Source organism: Pygocentrus nattereri, chromosome 17, assembly GCF_015220715.1.
Source record: "Pygocentrus nattereri isolate fPygNat1 chromosome 17, fPygNat1.pri, whole genome shotgun sequence".
NCBI classification, from domain to species: Eukaryota; Metazoa; Chordata; class Actinopteri; order Characiformes; family Serrasalmidae; genus Pygocentrus; species Pygocentrus nattereri.
In genome coordinates, this window is record NC_051227.1 from 23,028,935 (window position 1) to 23,052,592 (window position 23,658).

The 23,658-nt window shown below is 38.1% G+C and overlaps 1 protein-coding gene across 1 annotated transcript in view; it reads left to right on the top strand.

The window, feature by feature from the left end:
* The window catches only part of frem2b (FRAS1 related extracellular matrix 2b), a 143,226-nt gene extending 120,243 nt beyond the window's left edge, over positions 1-22,983 (top strand). Inside the window, exons 13-24 of the mRNA XM_017708604.2 lie at positions 903-1,058; positions 2,669-2,972; positions 4,219-4,350; positions 5,643-5,974; positions 10,052-10,244; positions 11,770-11,874; positions 13,449-13,576; positions 13,965-14,099; positions 15,957-16,083; positions 16,248-16,435; positions 16,558-16,704; positions 18,307-22,983. Coding sequence (XP_017564093.1) covers positions 903-1,058; positions 2,669-2,972; positions 4,219-4,350; positions 5,643-5,974; positions 10,052-10,244; positions 11,770-11,874; positions 13,449-13,576; positions 13,965-14,099; positions 15,957-16,083; positions 16,248-16,435; positions 16,558-16,704; positions 18,307-18,813 — 2,454 coding nt within the window. The 3' untranslated portion in view covers positions 18,814-22,983. The remainder of the gene's footprint in view (positions 1-902; positions 1,059-2,668; positions 2,973-4,218; positions 4,351-5,642; positions 5,975-10,051; positions 10,245-11,769; positions 11,875-13,448; positions 13,577-13,964; positions 14,100-15,956; positions 16,084-16,247; positions 16,436-16,557; positions 16,705-18,306) is intronic.
* The last annotated feature ends 675 nt before the right edge of the window (positions 22,984-23,658 follow it).

The window sequence follows — 23,658 nt, forward strand, 5'->3', positions numbered from 1 at the left end:
GAATACCCTCCAAAGAGCTGAGCTTCTATCCTCACATTACCTTTTAGTTATTTTTTGTTAATTGCTATTTTTAATGTTTTTCTCTTTTTCTGCTACAGCTTTTATTTAGTGATTGTTTTGCTACTTTTTTCTTATTTGTTTTCTTTCTTTTTCTTTATATTACATTGTAAATCACTTTATTTTGTGAAGCTTTATAATGCTTTAAATGTAAAATATGTGAAAAGTGCTATATTATTATCGTTGTTATTATTATTATTATTATTATCATTATTATTATTATTATTATTAACAACTGTTTCAAGTTTTTATTTCTATTTTTTTCACGGAATAAATTGTTGGTGTCAAACTATAAAAGTAAATTAATTTGCTGCAACAACAATTTTATCCACTAATACTAAGAGTAAGTTAACAGAATAATGATGTCTTATGTTTGATGTTAAGTGAAATCACCATTTGATTGCAGCAAGTTGAATGACTTTTGAAAGTTCAGACACCAAAATATTTTGTACAGTGTTGTTTTAATGTAAAAGAAAAAGCAAACAAAACAAAAGAAGACTGGAAGTAGAATAACATTAAGCAGATTTAGTTTGGAATGTAATTTTTACATAATGCTCCTCTTCTTACAACACAAATGTGGATTGAAAGTGTTGACTATGCAGAATTTCTTTAGTAGTTTCATTAAGCTATGAATCAGAAATAAAACTAAATGTGAGAGATGTTAATAGGCTTATATGCCGTGGGGACCTAAGGAGCTTAAATTGTATGTTGGTATTAAAAGCTAACACGTCTTCTACAGGGTATAATCTCCCAAGACGACAGTTATTCTGTTAGTTTTAATCTTCAGCCTCATAACTATTACGAGGATCTGTAATATGTACTTAATAGCTCTCTTTTTCATGCAGATGACCAAAGCCATCATATACATTGAGGAAATGAACAGCATGGCTGATGTGACCTTCCCCGCAGTGCCAGTGGTCATATCCCTCCTGCAGTACGATGACACGAGCAGTGCCCGAGACAGCCAGCCAGCTGCCGGCTACCCTGTCGTCTGCGTCACAGTGAGCTTCAGTCTCATCTAATCAATCTGAACTCCACTGCTTATGGAGCTTTGCTGTTAAGATCATGACGCTGTTGGAGTGTTTGGCCTAAAGCTTACTCTGATCTTACCAAGTTCTTTAAAAAGCCTATAATAGCTTGTTACTTTTATTTGATGTCATTTTCATTGCTTTATTTTGATGTGCTTTCATCTCCATTTTCATATTGCCTGCTGCTTTATGTTCACTTTATTTGATCACTTCTGTGAAGCTGCATGTTGCAGAAAAAGACACATTAGAAATTTCTCATCTTGCTCAGCTTCTTCTTATTATTTTTATTATTAATATTATACATGACCTTTCAACACTTTATAGTCATCATCTAGAACACATTGAGTTGCATGATAACAAATAATAAAGGAATGATTCTCATATGACAGTCCTGAGAAACTTTGCAGGCTGTATAGCTTTAAGAATGAAGTTATGATAAATTAATATTCAGAACACCTCATACTTCAGAAGTGCTGATCAAATCTTGAGGCAAATAATGTCACCAAACAGTATTGTAAATAGAAAAATTACCGTAATTTTTGGACTATTGAGCGCACCTGAATATAAGCCGCACCCACTAATGTTGAAAAGAAAAAAAAATTGTACATATATAAGACGCAGGTGTCCACGTTGTAACATGAGATATTTACACAGAAAGATTTTTTAACTTTTAATTAAATACGTACTGTAAATGCTTTTTTCCGAACAGTGCCTATAAAACGGCTGGTTGAAAAAATAAAGCAGCTCAGAACAGAAGTGAAATGCATTCTTCTATCGGTAATTTCATTGGTCTGATGTGACTAGGCTAAGTGTTTTGGCAGAATGAAGCCACATCATTGTTTAAGCCACAGTGTTCAAAGCGTGTGAAAAAAGTAGCGGCTTATAGTCCGGAAATTACAGTAGTGATTTTTTTTTTTTTTTTTTTGCTTTAATTTTTTCATAATTCCTCTTTCATTTAACATTAACATTGATTTAAATTATTGAATTTTTTATATAATATATGCATTTCATATGCAGAGTACTGTAAAAAGTCAGAGACCACCCATTCATCTGTTTAATTTCTAGTCAAAATGGCCAAATAGGAACATATATTTAACAGAAAGTTGCGCAAAAGCCTCAACAACTAAATATTAATTCAGATTTTTCAGGATTAATGTGTGCACCCTTGTCTTCCATTCTTTGCCTTCAGTTTTTATTGAAATCCACAGATATGCACACCTTCAAAGTTCAGTCTTTGAAGTTGTTTTCAGTTGTTTGCATTTTCATCTTCTCACAATGCACGTAATCCCGATTCAGACCTATTTCCACATCCCAGCTGACCAGTTTCAATGTTGTGGTACAAATATTCTTTCTGTCTATTTCTTTATCTCAGTAGTGGCTTTTTGGCAGTTGCACATCCTTTCAGACTCATTGTGGTAGAAAGCATTTGGACAGATTATATTTGCAAACTGACTTTATTTCACGCATTTCATCGAGTTCACATGTCAAACATAAGGCTTTGCAATTGGGCCATGTCCCCTGATGTCATTCTCCCATCCTGTTGAACTTAAAACATCTTCTTAAAACATCTTCTCCCTCTCCAGGCCTGCAACCCCAAGTACCCAGACTTTGACCGCACCGGCTCCATTTGTGCAGGCGAACTTATCAACAACACGCTGACACGATACCGGTGGCTCGTCAGCGCTCCCACAGGGCTAGACGGGGTCACCAGCCCCATGAGGGAAGTGGACTTCGACACTTTCTTCACCTCCTCCAAAACCATCTCCCTGGACTCTGTATACTTCCAGGCCGGCTCGCGGGTGCAGTGCGCAGCTAGAGCGGTCAACTCCAATGGGGACGAGGGTCTGGAGCTCAGCAGCTCCATTGTTTCCATCAGCATAGAGGAGGGTGGGTGGAGATTATACTCTATAAATGCAGCTTGTTCACAGATTAAAAATGAGCTTCAATGGAGGATCACTGTAAACAGTGCAATTTAATCCTGTGCTAGCCTTAATCTGAACTATGTGCATAAACATTAAGCCAAAGGCTCCATTCACAAGGACAATATCCATCAGAGAAATGACAGATTGCTACCGTAGCTGGCTTGTTGTGGTGCTGTCTTGGCCAGGTTGCTAAGAATTGCTGAGAAGGGTTGCAATCACTTGCTTTTTTACAGTTAGGTTTAGAAAAATTGCAGCATATAGCTAAGAACACAGCAGTAGGAAGGATGGGCAAAGTAAAAATATGTTATTAGGTTCCCTGTAAATTACATTGGTTATCATCAGTTGTTAAGGAAAACTTAACTAACTACATGATTCTTTTCAAACTTGGTTTCATGTGTGCTGCAAGCAACTGAAGTGTCAGTGTATAACACCAGCCTTACCAGAGCAAGTGTCTTCATTCATCTTACTCAATATTGACATGACTGACTGAAACTTCACCCCTGACTGTCTCTTATTGGCTGACGCATGGTTGCATCAGAGTACGTTCCATCAGATGTTTAACTATGGTACTTTTGTAATGTACAATGGAGCATAATGTTCTAGCATAGCCATGTGTTCACGTCAAGGCAAGACAGGCTTTTATAATACAACACATTTCATACATAAAGGCAATTCAAACTGTTTTACATACATAAAAGCAAAATAAAGCTGTATAAGCAATTCAAAAGGAGGCAGTAAATGTAATTAAAGTACACGATCAAAATTCAGTTAAAACTAATTACATTTATTGTAGTCCCTGATGTTAATGGCAAATCATTTTTTGACAGATATCAAAAACTCCTTGTGAATGAGAATGAATGCTGGAAAGTGAGTAGGCGCTTTCTAGGCACAAATTCGTTTACAATGTCCGTCGCGATTCTCTCTTGAAAATCCATTTCTTTCCTGAAGGAGGCCTAATCTGTGTCTGGGAAGGCAGCCCATAAAGAGATATCTATAGAGAATCTCTATTCCCACTGCAGTTCCAACACTATGACTACTAATGTGGGTCTTAGAAAATGATCCAGTGTTTGAGCTGCACTCTTTTATCATGCAGCTCTCTAAGGTCTTGATAACTAAATTGATCCTGACAGTTGAACTGAAATGAATCCTTGGCGTGGCTGGGTTTGCTTTTGATGGATTGTGTGGACTCTGATTGTGTTGCCCTCTGGCAGGTCTGTGCCAGCCTCGAGTGCTGGGCGCAGTGGGCGCTGAGCCTTTCTCTGCCAAACTCCGTTATACTGGACCAGAAGACTTGGATCATCCAAACCTCATCAAACTGACCATCACCATGCCGCACATAGACGGTAAGAGTTCTTGAGTAAAACTTGTGCTTGATTTTTCAAGAACTTAGAGACTGTGTGAAGAAGATTTACTTCTGAAGTCGGTGTATTGATGGCAGTAAAAAAAAAAAACATACTATGATTTAATTTAAATTATTTCTTGCTTTTTTTGGAACAAGACACTCAGGATTTCAACTAAAGTACAAGAGGATGTGTTTTATTCAAATCTAAGATTGCTGTGCAGTTTTATCTTGTGGAGAGAATAAACATCCTTTACATTTTTGCCATGTTTTTGTTGTTGTTTGACAAATGAAAAAATTCAGAAGTGTAGACCTGATCTTGTTGATACCAGTGTTGAGATAGTTACTCAAAAAAGTAATACATTGCAAATTCCTGATTGTAATGGGATCGCTTTAACTATTATTTCCCAGAAAAAAAGTAATCTTACTCATTATTTTGCCTTATTTACTCTCTAAAACCCACACAAATCTGGATCAACTGGGAAATACAAGGGTAAACCCAGTAGTCCTTTCAGTACGTCATTTAGAAGAAACAGCCAATCACAGTAAACATCATTCAAAAGGTCTGTCATTATCTCTGCCTTTACTCCCAACAACTTAATGTATGATTATGCAAAATCGTGTATCAAAACCAGTATACAAAAAAGCAACTGCTCTCAAATAAAATGTATATGAATAAAGTGTAAAGTTTACAGAGCTGTTTCTGAGCAAAAGTGGAGTCTGACGTCTTTAGACATATTTAGGAAACTCTCTCCTTCAGCTTTCTTATCTTAGAGTCTTCCATTAGCAGGATTAGAAGCTTTGACAGATTGTTTGTGGAGTAAATAGCAGCGGAAAGTCTTTTTTGTTTGTTTGTTTGTTTGTTTTTTTCCTCTCCCTGTGCTGCACTGCTCATACAGTCATTTACAAATCCTCTACAGACCATAAATAAATAAATAAATAAATCAAATGTGCCACAACCGGAGGATAGCAATAAGTACTTACAAAATATTGATGGATTGGACTGTCCTGAGTATTTTAGTCATACTTTTACTTCTGCTAAGGTGCATTATTAAGTAAAGGAATCCACTTTTTCTCAGTTTTAGTCATTTTTAGTTGGTGACATCATCTGTGCTGCTTTGTGATTGGTCACATCTTTGACTTTAGTGCTTCAGCATTATTCATTTTATTTTAGACCAAAACGAATCCGAAAAGAGAAGAGTAGAGCCTTAAAACTTAAGGCTCCTTAAAACTAACTAGCACTAATTTTAATTCTCGAATAGCATTAAACTAGTCTCTGATATTTCTATCTGATAGGGATGCTCCCTGTGGTGTCCACACGTCCACTTTCCAACTTCGAGTTGACTCTGAGTCCGGATGGGACACGAGTGGGTAACCATCGCTGCTCCAACCTGCTGGACTACAATGAGGTGCGCACACGCCATGGGTTCATCACTGAATCCACCCGCAACCCAGAGGCCATCGGGGGCACAGCGCCTTACCAGTACAGTGCCACCCTGAGGGGCCAGAGCACATTGCGCTTCTACAGGAACCTCCACCTGGAGGCGTGCCTGTGGGAGTTTGTCAGCTATTACGACATGTCCGAACTGCTCAGCGACTGCGGGGGGACCATCGGCACAGATGGGCAGGTGGGAGACTGATTTTTGTCTTTGGCTTGACCACCCTTGGTGATCACAATGTATGTAAATTAATGTGGGTAATTAAAGCAAAATTTCAGAGTCATTTTAATGATGTTTAAAATGAATAGGTTCAGTTCTACAGTCTGTCTGACTAAGATACATTGATGCATACACTCATATTCAAAAGTCTGGTATTACAAATGTCTGGAATCCTAGTTTATGCACACATACATTCACATTTTCTAAGCCATTTTATTCTCCTGGGTCAGCGGTTGCTGGAGTGCAGTGATCCATTGGTTGGAAGGCAGGAAACACCGTGGACAGGACAAGTCCATCACAGACATACCCATTCACAGACACAATCAGAGCGAAAGCCAATTTAGCATGTCCAATTGGTCTGACTGCATGTCTTTGGACTATGTGATGAAACCCATGCAGACACGGGGAGAATATGCAAACTCAACACAAAAAGGACCCTGGTCGCCTGGCCGGGGAATGAAACCCAGGCCCATATACATATTCAGATACAGCTTCTAAGCCGCTTATCCTTCTGGCTTGCGGGGGGAGCTGGAGCTTATTCCAGCAGTCATTTGGTGGAAGGCAGGATACACCCTGGACAGGTCTCAGGGAAGACAGACAGACAGACATATACATTCACACACACACTCACACCTAGGGGCAATTTAGCATGTCCTGTTGGCCTGACTGCATGTCTTTGGACTATGTGCGGAAACCCATGCAGACACAGGGAGAACATGTTCCACACAGAAAGGACCCTGGTCGCCTGTCAAGAGAATCGAACCTAGGCCCATGTACATATTCAGATACATGTATAAAATCATTTTAATATGAGGCTCATTCTTTCAAGAAAATTGTAGGAAATCATAACTTACAATAAAAGCAATCAACTTTTAATAATAAAAACTGTGCAGTGATAATTGCAGTGACCAATTATTGTTGAGCAAACAGCAACTGATAGTAATGCTTTTGCAAGAAAATTGTAAATAATTTTAAATGTATTCAAAAATTTAAAATATTTACTAAGTCTTAGTTTTTTTTGCTCCCATAATTCTTTAAATTGTAAGTAAACCATTGGTTTCCATTTTAGTCACCAATTTGATTCCAAACTTTTCTAACTTTTTTTTCAAATTAATTCTGTACAAACACATTCTGTTCAAAGTAACATTATGTCTACATTGCTTGTTTAATATTAAGACAGTTATATTGAACCTTGGATATTTAATCAATTTAGTACTTTGCCTCTCTACGGCAGGCCTAAATACCCTTCACATGTTGTAAAATTAAAGTCACTGTGATGCATGACCTCCCTCGTGGGTCTTTGCTTTATTCTGCTTTAGTTTTACTTCAATTTTTAAATTTTTTGTTCTTTGTTTTTACCTTTGTTTTTTTTTTTTTCTTTACCAGGTTGAACATGTTCCACTCTACCCTTGTTTTCTATTCTAATTTTCCATAGCAACGGACATCAATGTTTTAAATAAATGCTGGAGGCAGTTTAAAATGCACCTCACATCTACAACTGGAATGAAGTAAAATAAACAGCTTTAAATTTTTACTATCTGTATCTTTGTTAAACAAGTTCACTCTTGTTCCTGATGAATTCAGAGGACACATATAACTTTATTGAAGGTCTAACAGAGAGTCGCCTCTCACAAGAGGTCAGCTGCAACTTTGAGTCATAAAATCCAGCCTCTTTTCTAATGGTTTTAAATTGCTGTCACTTTAAGCCACTTATTGTTCCACTTTTTCTCTTTTCTTCCCCACTCATGCTGCTTCTATTCATTTAAAACCTGTAAAACCCACCATTTAGTGTGCATGACCCACTCTCCTAGTACAGCCAATAAACGGAAAACACTTCTTGTAAAAATATGCCAGTCTGTTACAGCACTGGTTGACTACTGAAGTTTACAGATGGTGACTCCGGGGTCTTTGTGGACACCCATATAGTCCCGTGAGGCCCACTGTTTGCTTTTCTTCAGCAGTGAGTGTAAATTCATGCTGGGATCATAAAGGGACTTCAGTGTCGCTTTTCGTTTTTTGCCCTCTTTTGTTTTATGGCTGTATGGTGGACAGGGGCACCCCTTAAACCGCTCTCCACACTGGCTACGCACATGCCTCTGCTGGCCGCTCATTCGTGCTCACCATGGAAACTACTTCTAACAGTTCTCTCTGCAGTTAATTAAAGCAGACAAGTGTCATAAAAGGATAGCTGGGTGCAAAGGCCAGGTTCTCTGACTGCAGACCTCATGCCATAGCTGCCCCTGCTAGTGTGCTTCACTGAAGTCTTTCCAATTTAAAATCACACTCTGCACTAAACCTTCGGACACTTTGGCTTTCGGCAGACTGAAAGTGACTGGAGAGTTAGCAGATGAGAACAGAGCTTAGAATAGTTTCATATCCATAGTTTTAGAAGATGATTAAAAACCTGTATTGCACTGAGCCGAGTGTTGAGCCCCACATCAGCTGCATACAAAAATGGGGGACGTCAGACTAAGTTATAATATTTAGCAATCTGTCCGAGACAAATGCAGCTGTTACCAGTTATATTTAGTGTACTTTAATGGTAACTGAAAGTATGTATAATATGATGTGGTGTAGATTTTTGGCCCCCAACAGAATGAATAGTTAGACAAATAGGCCATCTAGTGGTAGAGAGAATATTGACCATTAAATTTTACAAAATGCCAACTAGCATAGTTATTTATTATCAGTTATTTTAGACTAGCAGACCTTAGACTAGGGCTGTCAACTCAACCACTAAAAGGCCCATATTAAAAAATCTCGACAAATCCGTGGGCCAGCTGTGTTTTATTTTATTTTTTATTAACATTTTGCCATGACCCCAACCAATCTTTCATTTTAGATAAGCAAATATCCAATAAATCTTGCTAATTTAAAAACCAAGGGTACCATTAGTGACTACGGGTATGAAAAAGATGCTATACAAATTAAGAATATTAGTTATTGTTATAATTCTACTAATAGTAACAAGAGGCTGTCATGATGGCTCTTTATTTCTGTTTACCAGTTTTCTGTTTCTGGTCGTTCTATAATTCCAGCATTACTAATTAGAGAATTTCTAGCAAAAAAAAAAATTATTTGGCTCTGGAACAGATTACATGATTCAACCATGCAGCTCAGGGTCGATGTTTGCTGTTGTCAGTGCCACAACACCTCAAAAAAATTCATTCATTCTTGGAAAGTCCATCGAACACCAGCAGATTTATAAACATTGTTGCCCATTGTAAACATTGTGCCCTGCACCCTCTTTGTTCCATTTCATGCAAAAGAAGAAAGGAAAGGAAACTGGCACTGCTTGCAGCTTTGAAATGGACATATCCTCCCAGGAGGATATATCTTTGCTCATAAAATAGGCTAGATGGGAAAGACGATTTATCTGACCTTCCACAAGACAGCTGTGGCCTGAGCCAACTCAACCAACAGGCTCCACCGCTCCACCACTTCTTTATGCAGAACCTCACAAGTCGCCCCCCCTCCTACAAAGTGCAGTACATAGGTCTTAAAATAAAGGCTACTGCATCTAAACAGAGCAAGTGTTCCTAACAAAGAACCGCTCTGGATTCAGCCTTGTGTGCACAATTCATACTGGACATAAAATGTAATATTTGGGTGTAAAAGCCAAACTTTCATAATTTAGATGCACTATATAGTGAGGTGGTTGAGATTCCGCATTTTCTGAGGTCTGATCTTATAGATGTTTAATATTGCTCATTAATGGACTGTTTATGTTGCAGTTTTCAGCTCTTTACCTGCTTGTTTTATATTAAAGAAAATTAAATATTGCACTTTAAAGAAATCTGTATCCAGTAAGTGGCTTTGTGTAACTATAAAACATGAAATGACTATTGGAGTTATCTACTTTAGCCAAAAAACAAAATTGAAATTAAAAAAATCAATAAAGTTTCATTTTTAAGAAGATTCCTGAACTTTGCTGAGTTATGCTTTTGGTTTATCGTTTATTATCACCACATCATAGATAGTTGTCTTAATTTCACCTCTGTGATGTGAAGTGTATTAATAATTGACATGTTGTCTCTCTTTGTGCAGGTGCTGAATCTGGTGCAGTCCTATGTGACCCTGCGTGTGCCACTGCATGTGTCCTATGTGTTCCACTCCCCAGTGGGTGCGGGCGGGTGGCAGCACTTCGACCTACAGTCTGAGCTCAGGCTCACTTTTGTGTACGACACTGCCATCTTGTGGAGGGATGGCATTGGCAGCCCCCCGGAGGCAGAGTTACAAGGCAAGATTCAGATAAGGCTCTAAGCATGTATAGATAACTCTATATCAGTAATCTCTATCGATCATCTACAGTAAACAGTTTAGAGGTATCTGTAAGCACTGGTAAAACAGTATGTGTAGTACTGCTTGTTTTGATCACTGTATCTCTTGCACTTAAATCTTGTTTTAACTCTAAGAACAACATCAGTTCATAGTTAGAACCAAATCATTTATTGTAGCTACTGAATAATAGCAAGTCTTAAGATTAATTAGAAGTGGAAGGTTCATGAATAAAAAGGCGTCAAAGCATTTGCAGAACACTGTTGATTGTTTTTATTAACTTAGTTGGGTTCATATAGTAATTTCAGCCATGCTATCGTGTTTCAGCATGTTGTTATTTTGTTGCTTGATGGTTGTTATTTGGTTGATAAGGTGTTGCTAGGCAGTTGTTAAGGTATCTGAGGTGGTTGATAAAGTGTGCTAGGCTGTTGCTGTGTTATTCCAGGTGGTTGCTAACATGTTATGTTGTGGCCATGCTCTCCCAAGTGGTTGCTAAGGTCTTTGTAACATACTTGCATGATGGACAAAAGATGGATGTATACTTCTGTGTTGGAATAAGAAACACCATAGCAACAGCCTAGCAACACCTTAATAACCACCTAACAACCACCAAGTAACGACCAAAGAAGACCATAGCAACCTCATAAAACTACTTTGAATTACTATACAAACCCAATTAAGCTACCAGAAACAGTCAGTGTTTTGTGTTCCACTTTGTATTGTCTCTAATAGATGTGTAGTTACACATCAATAACATATGTAACAACACTGTAATTACTGATTATTTAAGTAGTATTTAAGTAGTATTTAAGTAGTATTTGTAGTGATACAGATGCATTACAGAAGTACAGCCTGTGTAATTACATATGTGTATCAATATCAGTTTTGCCTCATGTAATTAATATATTCTTTTTGATACACTACAGATCAAAAGTTGTTTATTTACATAATATTATATTTATGTTTTACATAATCACTGTGGGATAACTGTGTTGTAACCCAGTAACCTAATTACATCACATTAATTATTATTCTATAATTACCACTGTAATTGTTTTGTACCTATATAACAACTGAAGTTGATACACATATGTAATTACATAAGGTATAGTTCTATAAGGGTGATGATCGTTAGTAATTACATTATTGTGGCATATGTTGTTCACATCTTACAACACAGTTATTAGAGACACTTAATATAAAGTGGGACCATGTTCGGTACCAGCTTTAACTTTTGAAGTGAGATGTTGAATTGGATGAATAAATGAAGAATGAGCCTCTAGGTTAAGGAGTTAATGGGATGTCAGCTTTTTGTTAGGTGTTAACGTGTTATTCTCAGTGCTCCATTAATCTGACTGCTCAGTCTGATAACATATTTTTGTTTCTGGATTATACTCTTTATCTTAAGTAATTGAACAGACATTATGAATCTAGAGGCAGAAAGAGTGCTATTAAAAACATATGTTGCTGTGGTTGTTGTTTTTCAGGAGCTCTGTATCCAACAAGCATGCGCATTAATGAACATGGCCGTTTGGTGGTTAATTTCCGCACAGAAGCCCGCTTCAGGGGACTGTTTGTGACTTCCCACCCCGGTGAGTGTAGCATCTGTGGGATCTGATTATATATTGTAATATTCATGTTCAAAAATGGTGGTTGGTAGTTGGTTAGTGTAGTGGTCAACACCTTTGCCTTCTACGCTGTAGACTGGGGTTCAATCCCCACCTGGGTAAACACCCTACACTATACCAATAAGGGTCCTTGGGCAAGACTCCTAACACCACCTTGCCCCCCCCCCCCCCCCCACCCGTGTAAAATGATCAAGTTGTAAGTCACTCTGGATAAGAGCGTCAGCAAAATGCCGTAAATGTAAATGCAAAAATCATATTGGACTGTTTTCCACCCAAATCCCTACTGCTACCGTGTTACTGCAGGAATATTTCATTGCCATTCTTATCTCTAAAATAGTCAATTTACAGAAGATCAATGTATTGGATTTTAATCTAAAAAGATATTTTTTCCAAGCAATTTTTGAGCATTTCTGTCAGTAGATTTATCATGAAAAGTTCACACAGTGCGAAGGGCAGCTGGTGTTTTTAGAGTATGTGGGGAAAAAATAGTTTGACCGCCCCCAGTCAATGACATTTTGTTGATCTTCTAACTAAAATAAGTCAACACATCCTCTACTGAGAACATTTTCATAAATATTAAATATAGTTGTGCAAATTGTAGTGCACAATATCTGTTTATTTGCTGAGTTCAATATTTTGGAAATGTAAAGAATAAAATGAGCCACACCATTTGCGAAAGCATTTCGTGTTTAATTTTTCCCAGTATGTTGAATTTAAGCAAATAAAAAGTGAATATGCATTTAAATATGCAGAAATGTGTTAGGATGTGTTAACTTTATTTCTATTAGAAAATCAACGAAACATGCAGTTTGGCACTCAAACTTTTGAATATGACTATTCAAGGTTTTGTTTTAACAGCAACATTTTGCTTTGAGTAGCTATGTTGCTTATGTTGTTGACTGTCTCAAAGGAGTACTTAGCATTAAAGAAATACTTAAGCATTTTTTTAACCTCAGCTCTGCGAAGAACAGAACACCGATTTGACTTCAAATGCATTTAGAAGCCACTGGAAAGATGCTCAGTTGCGTGAAACAATTAAAATAAGTGACTGTATAACACAAATGTGAAACAGCCATTTCACTCAATCTGTGCTGTTAGGATGAAACAGAGATTAGAGAATGTTTACTTTTATAACCTTTTATAAAATGATTTCTTAACTTTTAGAATGTAAAAGTAAAAAATGTTAAAAAAGCAGTGAAAATAACCTTCATGCTTATTTGTTACTGAATGGCTAAAGGCTACCAGGGTTAGCCTGTTATTTATTACTACATTGATAATTACAATAGATTCTTCACTCTGGAAAGCGAGTCCCGTTTCTGAACGAATGGGATGAGGAATGGGGCGGCTACTAACTTTGTTTTGAGTCAAAAGGTCTAAGTACAGAGAAACTTGTCGAAACCGTGACAGTCGACTGTGTGCTACAGATGCAGTGGACAGAGATGAGGTTAAAAAACTCTGCAGAACTCCTTGAAGCTGGTCATTGTTCCTGTTCTTTGTTCAACCAGTGCTAACAGACCTGACTACATTTGCCTCTCCAGCCTCGCCTTTGACCTCCATGATAATGTGTGCGGACCACCCCGGGCTGACCTTTAACCTCAGCCTGGTGAGGAGTGAGCCCACCTACAACCAGCCCATGCAGCAGTGGACCTTCGTCTCTGACTTCGCTGTCAGTAATTACCCTCGTCTTCCTCATTCACATGCCGATGCCATAACATTCAATTGATATCAATCATTAATGAAGCTGTTATGAGTGAACCAGCCAACTGGATGAATCACTCCAGCTCAACTCAGCATCAGTTAATTACATTAAAGTTAATCATGTCATTTCATGCAACACGGAAATTTGAAACAATAGCAAGGGTGTTTATAAGTGCTTATAAGCTGTGATATCTGCTAAAAATCTGACAAAGTATTGCACATACCAGACTTTTAGTTAAAGTTAAACAAATATAAAGTAACCACACTTTAATGTTTGTAGAAATATGTTTTGCATACAATTGTATGTCTCAGTGATCTCCTCCCTGATGTCTAGTTGTTGAAATGTTCTCCTGCAGGTGAGGGATTATTCAGGAACCTACACAGTGAAGCTTGTGCCCTGCACTGCACCTCCAAGTGTGGAGTACACTCTGCCCCCAGTGTGTAATCCCAGAGAGCCTGTCACCTTTGACCTGGACATACGCTTCCAACAGGTCATTACACGGACATGAAAGTGCACATAACTGTCATTAAAATGACAAAATGGGGCTACAAATGAAAACATAAACTTTGCTTTCAGTGTCTAATGTTTATGAACAACACAGCCAAAAGCAGTGCAAGCACAAATGTTACTACTCACCCCATAGGTTGCTGTTCCTCACGTCTCCAAAACAGTAACATTATAGGAGAAGGAAAAACGTTGGAAGTTAATGCAGCAGCATTTTTCCCCAAGTGCTTTTGGACCATTTCTTTTGGTCTGTTCATCATGAAATTTTGAGATAATGCAATGGGCAACTTGAGTTTTCACATATAAACCCAATTCCAAAAAAGTTGAGTCAGTGTGTAAAATGCACATAAAAACAGAAATCATTGATTATAAATCTAATTTGAGCTGTATTTCAATAAAAATAGCACTAAAGCAGTATATTAATGTTTTATCTAATCAGCTTCTTTTTTGTGAATATACGCTCATTCTGAAACATACAACACGATCATGATACATGCAACACGGCCAAAACACAGGGGGATTTTAAGACTAAGAACGCTGTTAAATGTTTAGGAAGTAATTTGAAAGAGGTGATGCAGTCATGCTTGGGTATGAAAGGAGTATCCAGATAAAGCCTAGTCCTTTATGAGCAAGGATGGGCCGAGGCTCACCACTTTGCAAAAAAATGCATCAATAAGATTCCAACGGTTTCTTTCCAACAGAGATTGCAAGAAAGGAATCTACAAAAGTGCATGTTAGAAGCAACGCCGAAAAACCAAACTGAATGCCCATGACCTTCAGTTCCATAGAATTAAATCCCAAGCAAAGAATTTCCACAACTGCCATAGGCATAAAGTGGGGTTTAGTTAAGCAATAGAACACGAGAGGGAGTGCATTATTGTGAAATAACATCACGGCTCTGATTTGGTCGCCGTAGATCATCACAGCCGAGATGTAATGGCGATAACACACGACCTCGAGTGTGCTATTGCTTTTATACAACAGTTAAATAAATAAAGCAAGAAGTTAATAAATTAGGCTGTGAATGTGTTGTTTAATATGTTTTAATGTTTGCAATTCCTTCCGTCAAATTATAGTTTGTAAACAAGCAGCTTGTTGCTACGTCAGAGTAACAAGCTCCGCTCAACAAACACAGTTTGTTCTCCAGCTCCTTACACTAAATACCTAAATTGTCATCACCACTGAGCAGCTTTCAGTTGGCAGCTGTGACAGAAGAACAGCTAAACAACATGGAATTAGCCAGAAATTAATGAAAAGTACCATATGCCAAACATGTATCTCATCTTCAGAGTCTGACCAAATCAGACTGAGCCATGAAACTGCCACAATATCAAGTTTAGTTCAGTTTTGTCAATTTTTGCTAGATCAATATTAATGTTGTTTTTTTTTTCAGCCAGTTTGTAAAGCATCTTACAGCCTGATTGTTTGGCAAATAGTATTTGGTTCATTTATGGCTAATTCCAGGTTGTTTAGCTATCACAGCTGCCAACTGAAAAGCTGTTCAGTGGTGATGACGGTTTGGAAATTTAGTGTCGTCTCATCTTCAGAGACTGACCAAATTGGCTGTCGTAGTCAGAAGTGAAAACACTCAAGTGGCTTGAGCATCTCCTACAGCTGTCAAACTTCTTGCTTAGCAATGACATCTTGGCAGAGTGATATGGTTTGTGAAAAAAAACTTGATTTTATGGCGAAATAACAACAGGGTTAGGACGCTTCTCAAGCAGTCAGCTTCAGCTTGACCGGCTCTCAGAGCTCTCACAGCCAGAATGTTTCAGAAATGCAAGACCACATCATTTCCTACTAGCAGCCAAATGATATTATCATGATATGTGTCTGCCTGTAGGTGAGTGACCCAGTAGCAGCAGAGTTCAGCCTGAACACACAGATGCTGCTGTTATCTAAGAGAACCCTGTGGCTGTCAGATGGCTCCATGGGCTTTGGACAAGAGAGTGACACTGCATTCTCTGAGGGTAAAGCACAGTACATTTCACTTTAATCTCATTATAATCTGTATATGCTACCATTATGCCATGAATTGAAGGTACAGTTTTCTTGTTTACATGCTTACAGTAAATTGAAGAAAAAATTTACATCAATGAAAAAATGCTTAAGATGTGGTTCTTATTCCATTCAGGTGATATTATCTATGGCCGTGTCATGGTGGATCCTGTACAGAACCTTGGAGACTCATTCATCTGTAACATTGAGAAGGTGTTCATCTGTACGGGAACAGATGGTTATGTGCCAAAGTACAACCCTGATGGCTTTGAATACGGCTGCCTGGCAGATGCTCCATCACTGCTCTACAGATTCAAGATCATTGTAAGTATTTCTGTACTATTATTATCATTATGTATTCAAATACTGTCTTCACAGCATAGATTTATGTCATATAAATCATGGTAAAACTGTCTGGTGCCATACTAATCTACTTTTGTCTACAGGACAAAGCTCAGCCAGAGACTCAGGCCAGGACGTTTGGTAGCATTAGCTTCAATGCTCTGCTAGCTGTTGACGACCCTCAGGCTTTGGCTTTAGTAAGGCAGCCAGGATCAGATGGTTTTAGCCTGGATTCAACAGCCCTGTTTCAGGTAAATAGATGTATAATTTAATATTGCATATCTGCACCTTCAGAATAGAGGGTACTGTCTGGGTATTTTTTGGTCCCCCCCAAGAGACAAACAATGTAAATGTATCCTCGACTATAAAATGTCAAGTCAAGTGGTCTTTGTCATTACATGAATGGGTATCATATTGTAGTTTTGGCCATAGATTAACACACAATGGAGCCCCACACAAAGCACTGAACTTGCTGGGGAGGTCACCACTGGCCACAAGCTTCATCTTGATGGTGACCAACCCCCAACACAAAACTCCTATGCCTGCCAACACAGAATAACACAATAACACATACACGTATCTTTAACCAGTAAACAGAAATAACAACAACAACAATAAGTTACTTTTTAGCAGGGTGCACTTCTGATAGTTACACACTGACAGGCCACTTCATTAAATACACATCTTTGTTTCTGTAATTATTGTCTATTTTATCAGCTCCACTTACCATATTTTTTGTAGTCCTGCAATTACAGACTGTAGTGTATCTGTTTCTCTGCATACTTTGTGAGCTTTCACCTTGTTTTTCAGTGGGTAAGATCCCCACGGGACCACCACCCAGCAGGTATTATTTGGGTGGTGGATCATTCTAACTGTGGTGGTAGTGTAAACAGAACATGAAGGCTGTGGTCCTATAGTAGCATTCAAAAAACTAAAAAATTTAAAGTGCAGGTGTGCAGTGATGGATGTTGGGGGGCATCAGTGTGTTCAGTAATCTGACTATCTTGGGGAAGAAACTGTTGCAGAGCTTGGATGCTCCAGTACTTTCTGCCAGATGGCAGGAGAGAGAAGAGTCCATAAGAGTGGTGGGAGGGGTTGTCCACAACACTGGTGACCTTGCGGATGCTGTGCTGTGCTGTGGGTAAAGACACCCCAGCGATCTTCTCATCTGTCTTCACAATGTGCTGTATGGTCCTGCTGTCTGAGACAGTGCACTTCCCATATCAGCCAGTGAGACAGCTGGTCAGAACGCTCTCTATTGTCCCCCTGTAGAATGTAGTAATGATAGAAGTGGGGAGGTTGGCTATCTTCATCCTTTCGAGGAAGTGAAGCCGCTGCTGGACTTTCTTGCCAACGCAGTGTTGAGGGTCCAGGACCAACATGTTCCATATGGTCCAAATGTGTACCTTAAATGAGTTCATAAGTTCATAATATTTACCTTATCAAGGAGAAAAGTACGTTTTTGTATGTCATCCCTGTCCAAAGGAAAACAAGTACAGGACAAAGCAAGAACACTCTTACCTTTCAGTGTAATTCAATGTAAAGAGATTTTATTCAAAGTGATTCAAAGCATTTCTATTGGTCCATTTATCTTGAAATTTTCACACAACACAATGGACATCTGGTGTGTTGAAATGATGTAGTGTGTGTGTGTATATATATATATATATATATATATAAAACATTATAGCAAACAAGTATCTCAATTTTTGTCTTATTTTTTTTTCTCACTGGTGTCAATAGAGCACGAACGGACTGGAATTGGATCAGGCGTAGTATAGCCAATGCAAAATATTACATTGATCAGCTCTGAATCAAAACATCTGTGTGCTTATATCTCCTACTTCTTCTAGGTATCTGCAGGCAGGGAGTGGTACATCCACACCATCTACACCGTCCGCTCCAGAGACAACGCTAACCGAGGCATCGGAAAGAGGAGCGTGGAATATCATCAAGTAACTCAACAACACCGCCCACTTCAGACCAGCTCGACTCGATCCAGAAGGTCCGCCAGTGCACCGGCGCTGGCTGAGGAGATCGGTTTGGAGAACGATCGGGGCACCAACATCCTGCATATCGCTCTGGACCGCAGCAGCCAAGGGCAGCCTCGGCCCAACATTAACGTCCAAAACGTGGTCCATCCTACAGTGTCGACACCCAGAGAGACCGGCGAGGATCACCTGTTAATGATCATAGGAATTGCGGTGGGTCTTCTCTTGACTGTCCTCCTGCTTGTGCTTGTGGTTCTCTTGGTACGGTCCAGACAGGAGAAGAAGGGCAGTGAGCCTCCAAAAGGCTCCAGCAGTACGGAGCCCATGATGACTCATGTCCTGGATAGTAATGACAGCTCTGAGGTGTGACCATTTCTTTGCCAAGAGTTTCACCAAGTGGACACTCATTAGAATCGCTTTTGTTTTGCAAGTGCCTCTTATTTATGTACTAAGACTTTGACGAGTAAAAGATTTGAAGTGACTAAGAAGAGTTAAAACCATGGATCCAACATTCTCTAACAAAGACCAACAAATCTAAATGGTGGGTTGGTTTGCGCATACCTGAATGGAATGGTAGGGAACCACTAGAATGTTCTCACTCAATTCACACTGTTCTTGAATGTTCTCCACCATTCACAATGTTCTAGAATGTTCTCTGCATTTTGACTGCTCTAGCATGTTCTGTCTCTTTCACATGGTTCTAAAATGTTCTTGATGTATTCACATCATTTTAGAATGTTCTCCACCCACTCATGTCATTTTAGAATGTCATTCACAACATTCTTGAGTGTTCTCTCTGTTCACAAAGGTCTAGTGTGTCCTCCATGCATTTACAGTGTTCTTTATTGGTTCTCAAGTTCTTCACTCATTTACACTGTACTAGAAATTTCTCTACCAATTTACACTCCTCTAAATGTTCTGCAGCCATTTAAACTGTTCTAGAATGTTCTTCTCTTTCACGTTGCTCTAAAAATATTTTCTCCATACACACTGTTTTAAAATGTTCTTCAGCAATTCACACTGTTTTAGAACGGTATCCCAGATTCACACTGTTCTAGTATATTCTCCCCATTTAGTCTGCTCCAGCATGTTCTCCCTCATTCACACAGTCCTAAAATGTTCTTGCCCCGTTCACAACATTTTAGAATGTTCTCCACCCACTCATGCAGTTTTAGAGTGCTGTCCCCATTCACAGTGTTCTATAGTGTTCTCTCTCTTCATCCAGGTATAGTATGTTCTCCACCCATTCACACTGCTCTTCAAGTTCTCCACTCATTCATACTGTACTAAAAAATTATCTACCCATTTATACTCCTCTAGAATGTTCTCCCTCTTTCACATGGTTCTAAAACGTTCTCAGCCTATCCACACCATATTATGATGTTCTTCATACATTCAAGTAGTTTTAGAGTGTTGACCCCATTCACAGTGTTCTAGAGTGTTCTCTCTGTTCTAGAATGTTCTTGCCTTTAACACTACTCTAAAATATTCTCTTCATTCGCACTATTCTGGAATGTTCTCCTAAATTTACACTGTTCTGGAATATTCACCCAAATTCACACTGTTCTGGAGTGTTTTCTTCATTCACCACCCCTTCACACTATTTTAGAATGTTCTCTCTTCCACGTTTGGCTTGTTCATTTGGTTTGTCCGCTCTTATTCTTCAATAGTGTAAAGCCAGCTGGTGCTTGTTGGTAAATGTTGGGTCAGTATGCCATGTCCTTTATTCAGATTAATTCCTGGTCTCTTAAAAGCTCTGCAGCCTCATGCATTAATGGTTTTGTGTTATGTATGTTTGGAAGACCAGGCCTGAATCTTTAAGGTATTTGGCCAAAACACAGAACTCGCGAGCACTTCTGCTATTTTATGATTTTGGGAAAGACTTGAAGTCATTAGCCAGTTTTTATCTAAATGAGGCACTTATTGTGTACTACTGCTTCAACCATGGTGTAAGTCATCAACAACACAGGAACTTTATCTAAATCCAAAGGTGCTAGAAGCTTCCTATCCAGGTGGGTAGGCATTTAACTGTTTAAAATGTGTTTGTTTTTATGAACATGTTTAAAGACTAAGTTCAAGGATAAGTTAGTGGTTTAACATTGTTTACCAATCACATTTTGTGGGGTTCAAATCAAATCAGAGCATGAATGACCATATTAGTAACTTCATCATAGGGCTGGCACGAGTAATTTAAATAATTAAGTACATGTTTTTCGTTACGTTCGTGTTTGTTTCTCTTTTTAGTAGTAGCTTTTTAAGCCACAAAAATGGTAGCCTAAAACTGCAATAATTTTAGCAGTAAATGTCTTTAGATAGAACAGTTATTGTTAATAAATGGAAAGTGCTATATGTGTAAATCCAAATCACCTCGCCTCACACAACAAACTGGACTGCTTTCCATGTTTTACTGAAGTTAGGAATGGCGAGGAGCACAAATTATTGAAAGAAACATTCTTAGTGCAGAATCTGCAATAAGACGCTGGAGTACCATAGACAAATATGTAAGTATTCATTTCAAGATTTCAATTCATTTGTGCTCAGGTGCTCACTATGAATGAGCATTCTGACTGATTTTGATATTTGTGCATCTGTAAGAGTCAATATACCATAGTATTATAATATATAATATTAACCACTGAGGGGAAAAAACAACAAAGAGGAAAAAATATACATCAGCCAAATTAAGCGAGCAGTAGACTAGCATACTGGTGTTATTAGGCTTACATTTTAGATGGTAAGAGAATATTTTTTTTTTATTGAAAATAAACTATGTGGCCAAAAGTATGTGGACACCCGTCCTACTGATGATGTTCAGATGTTTCAGCCATACACATTGCTCACAGGGGTCTCTGTAAACAAACAATAGCAGTAGAATGGGTTGTACTGAAGAGCTCAGTGACTTTAAACGGCTCTATCATAGTATGCCACCTATGCTACAATTCAACTTGTGAAATTTCTGACCTGCTAGATCTGCCCCAGACAACTGTAAGTGCACACTGTGTGTAATGGGGGAATCTAGGAGCAACCACAGCTCAGCCATTAAGAGGTAGACCACACAGACTCACCACGAATGCTGTTTAAAACATAATTGCCATTTCCCTGAATAATTAGCTTGTGTACTTCCCCGTCTTCCTGTTGTGAAACATAATGAATACCTGAACAGTGATTTCAGTATTTGAATACTGGCAACTTAAACAGTTAGCCCAATACTTGAGTACTCATGCATTTCCCACTGTTCATTTAGAAATAGCAATGAACATTTACAGCCGGTACAATGCTGTTTGGCCAGCCCTAATTCGACATTTTATGGTCATTATTTTGTTTGTTTTGACATTTTTTATACATTTTGACTTTTTCCACTATTTTTGCATGATTATGTTTTTGTGATTTAGTGCTTTTTTATTAATCAGGCATACATTTGCTGTGTAAAAAATGTATTATAATGTAAATTCATATCAAAATTTGAAAGAAGTGTTCAAACGGATTTTAACTAATAGTGTCTTTTATACATGTACACACCAGTTTGACTGATTATTTCTTGACCCCCAATTGACTACAGTGATTGTCATGGCCTATTACTGAACATGGATGATGTCACGTTGACAACTCAAATTTTATGAAATTATAGTGCGTTAATGATTAAGACAGCTGGACTGCCTTACAGAGTAGTCCTGTATAATCAATGTGTTAAATCTCATGATGTTTTCTGTATAGTTTCTGCATATTGACTAACAGAACTGGTCAAATGTTTGTTTCAGTAGTTAACGTGTGAACTTTAAAACGGTTCTCCAAAGCTTTGTGTTGCTGTTCTGTGCTATATTTAATCATAGGCTTGCTCGGAGTACACTGGTATAAATGTAGAAGCGATTCTCAGAAAGGGACTGCCAATGTAAGACACACTGATGCCTTTTATTGAACTTCATTTATGTTGAATGAATAATTCACAGGCTTATTAGATGTTTAAGTGCACATTTCTACAAATGTTTATTTATTGTTTATCATCTATATAGTCACCACTGAGTACAGATTGCTCTTACTCAGCCACAGTTAATCACGCACATACTGTAGATTTATGCATTTGTATTATTCACTCCTTGCATTAGTTAGGGCTTACTTACTCGGTTAGTACATGACGCTCCTCAGAATGACCTCATCATAAATAGCTGAAATTAATGATTACATACAGAAATGTCTCTATACTTTGAAAAAAAATTGCTATGCAATTCATAGTCAAATTCTGCCTAATAGCAATGCAGCTGAACTTTTTTTCATGCTTCTTGTTTGTCACAGTTTCGTTTTCCTGTAGACTGTAAACTCCGTTTTTTCTGATCATCCTGAATGCATTTCACACCTACGCGAAGTGGTCGCTCCCGTCTGTGTACATATGTATTTGCATAGAAATGTGGATGTTTTTGGGGAATGGTCAGTGTTAATAAATTACTATGTATGTATTCGTAATCTACACACTGTAAATGTGTTCTTTAAAAAAATAAAGTGTGTCTTTCAGTAACTTGGCAATGGAAATACATCAACTATGCAGACGTAAAGATTACATTTTTGAGTAAATTGATTTTCGCTACTGTTTCTTTCTTGAGTTTTGACTAGGGCTGAAAGATTAATCGCTTTTATATCCAAATCACAATTTGAGACAGCGCAGTTTTCAAATCGCAAGGGCTGCAATTTTTTATTCAATTATAGACTTCATTCATAAAAAAATGTAAGGCCTAAGAAGAATCCTATGAAAAAGATTTATAACGCGTTCTAAAACCGCAGAACTTTTCTCAGCTTTGTGCTCTGGAGTGTTTGTAGATTGTGTTCTCATCTAAGAACAAATCCCAAATAAGCAAACATTGGTTTTCTATAAACAAATATCTGTAAACATCACATTTAATTTCCCCCAACCCTAAAATGTGCACTGGTCCCACTTCATGTTAAGTGTGTATAATAACTGTGTAGTTACATGTGAACAACATATGCAACAACAATGTAACTACTAATGATTTAGTCACTGTTACAGATGGATTAGAGAAGTACTCCTTATGTAATTACACATGTGTAGCAACTTCAGTTTTGCCACATGTAACTACACAAGTGTATCTTAATAGTTGTAACAGCCTATTGTCTCACAAGGGCAATGACATAAATGTAATTACATTTGAATTGAACAGGAGTTGTTTTCAGAAGTCTATTCCAGCAGTAAAAGGAAGCATGTAA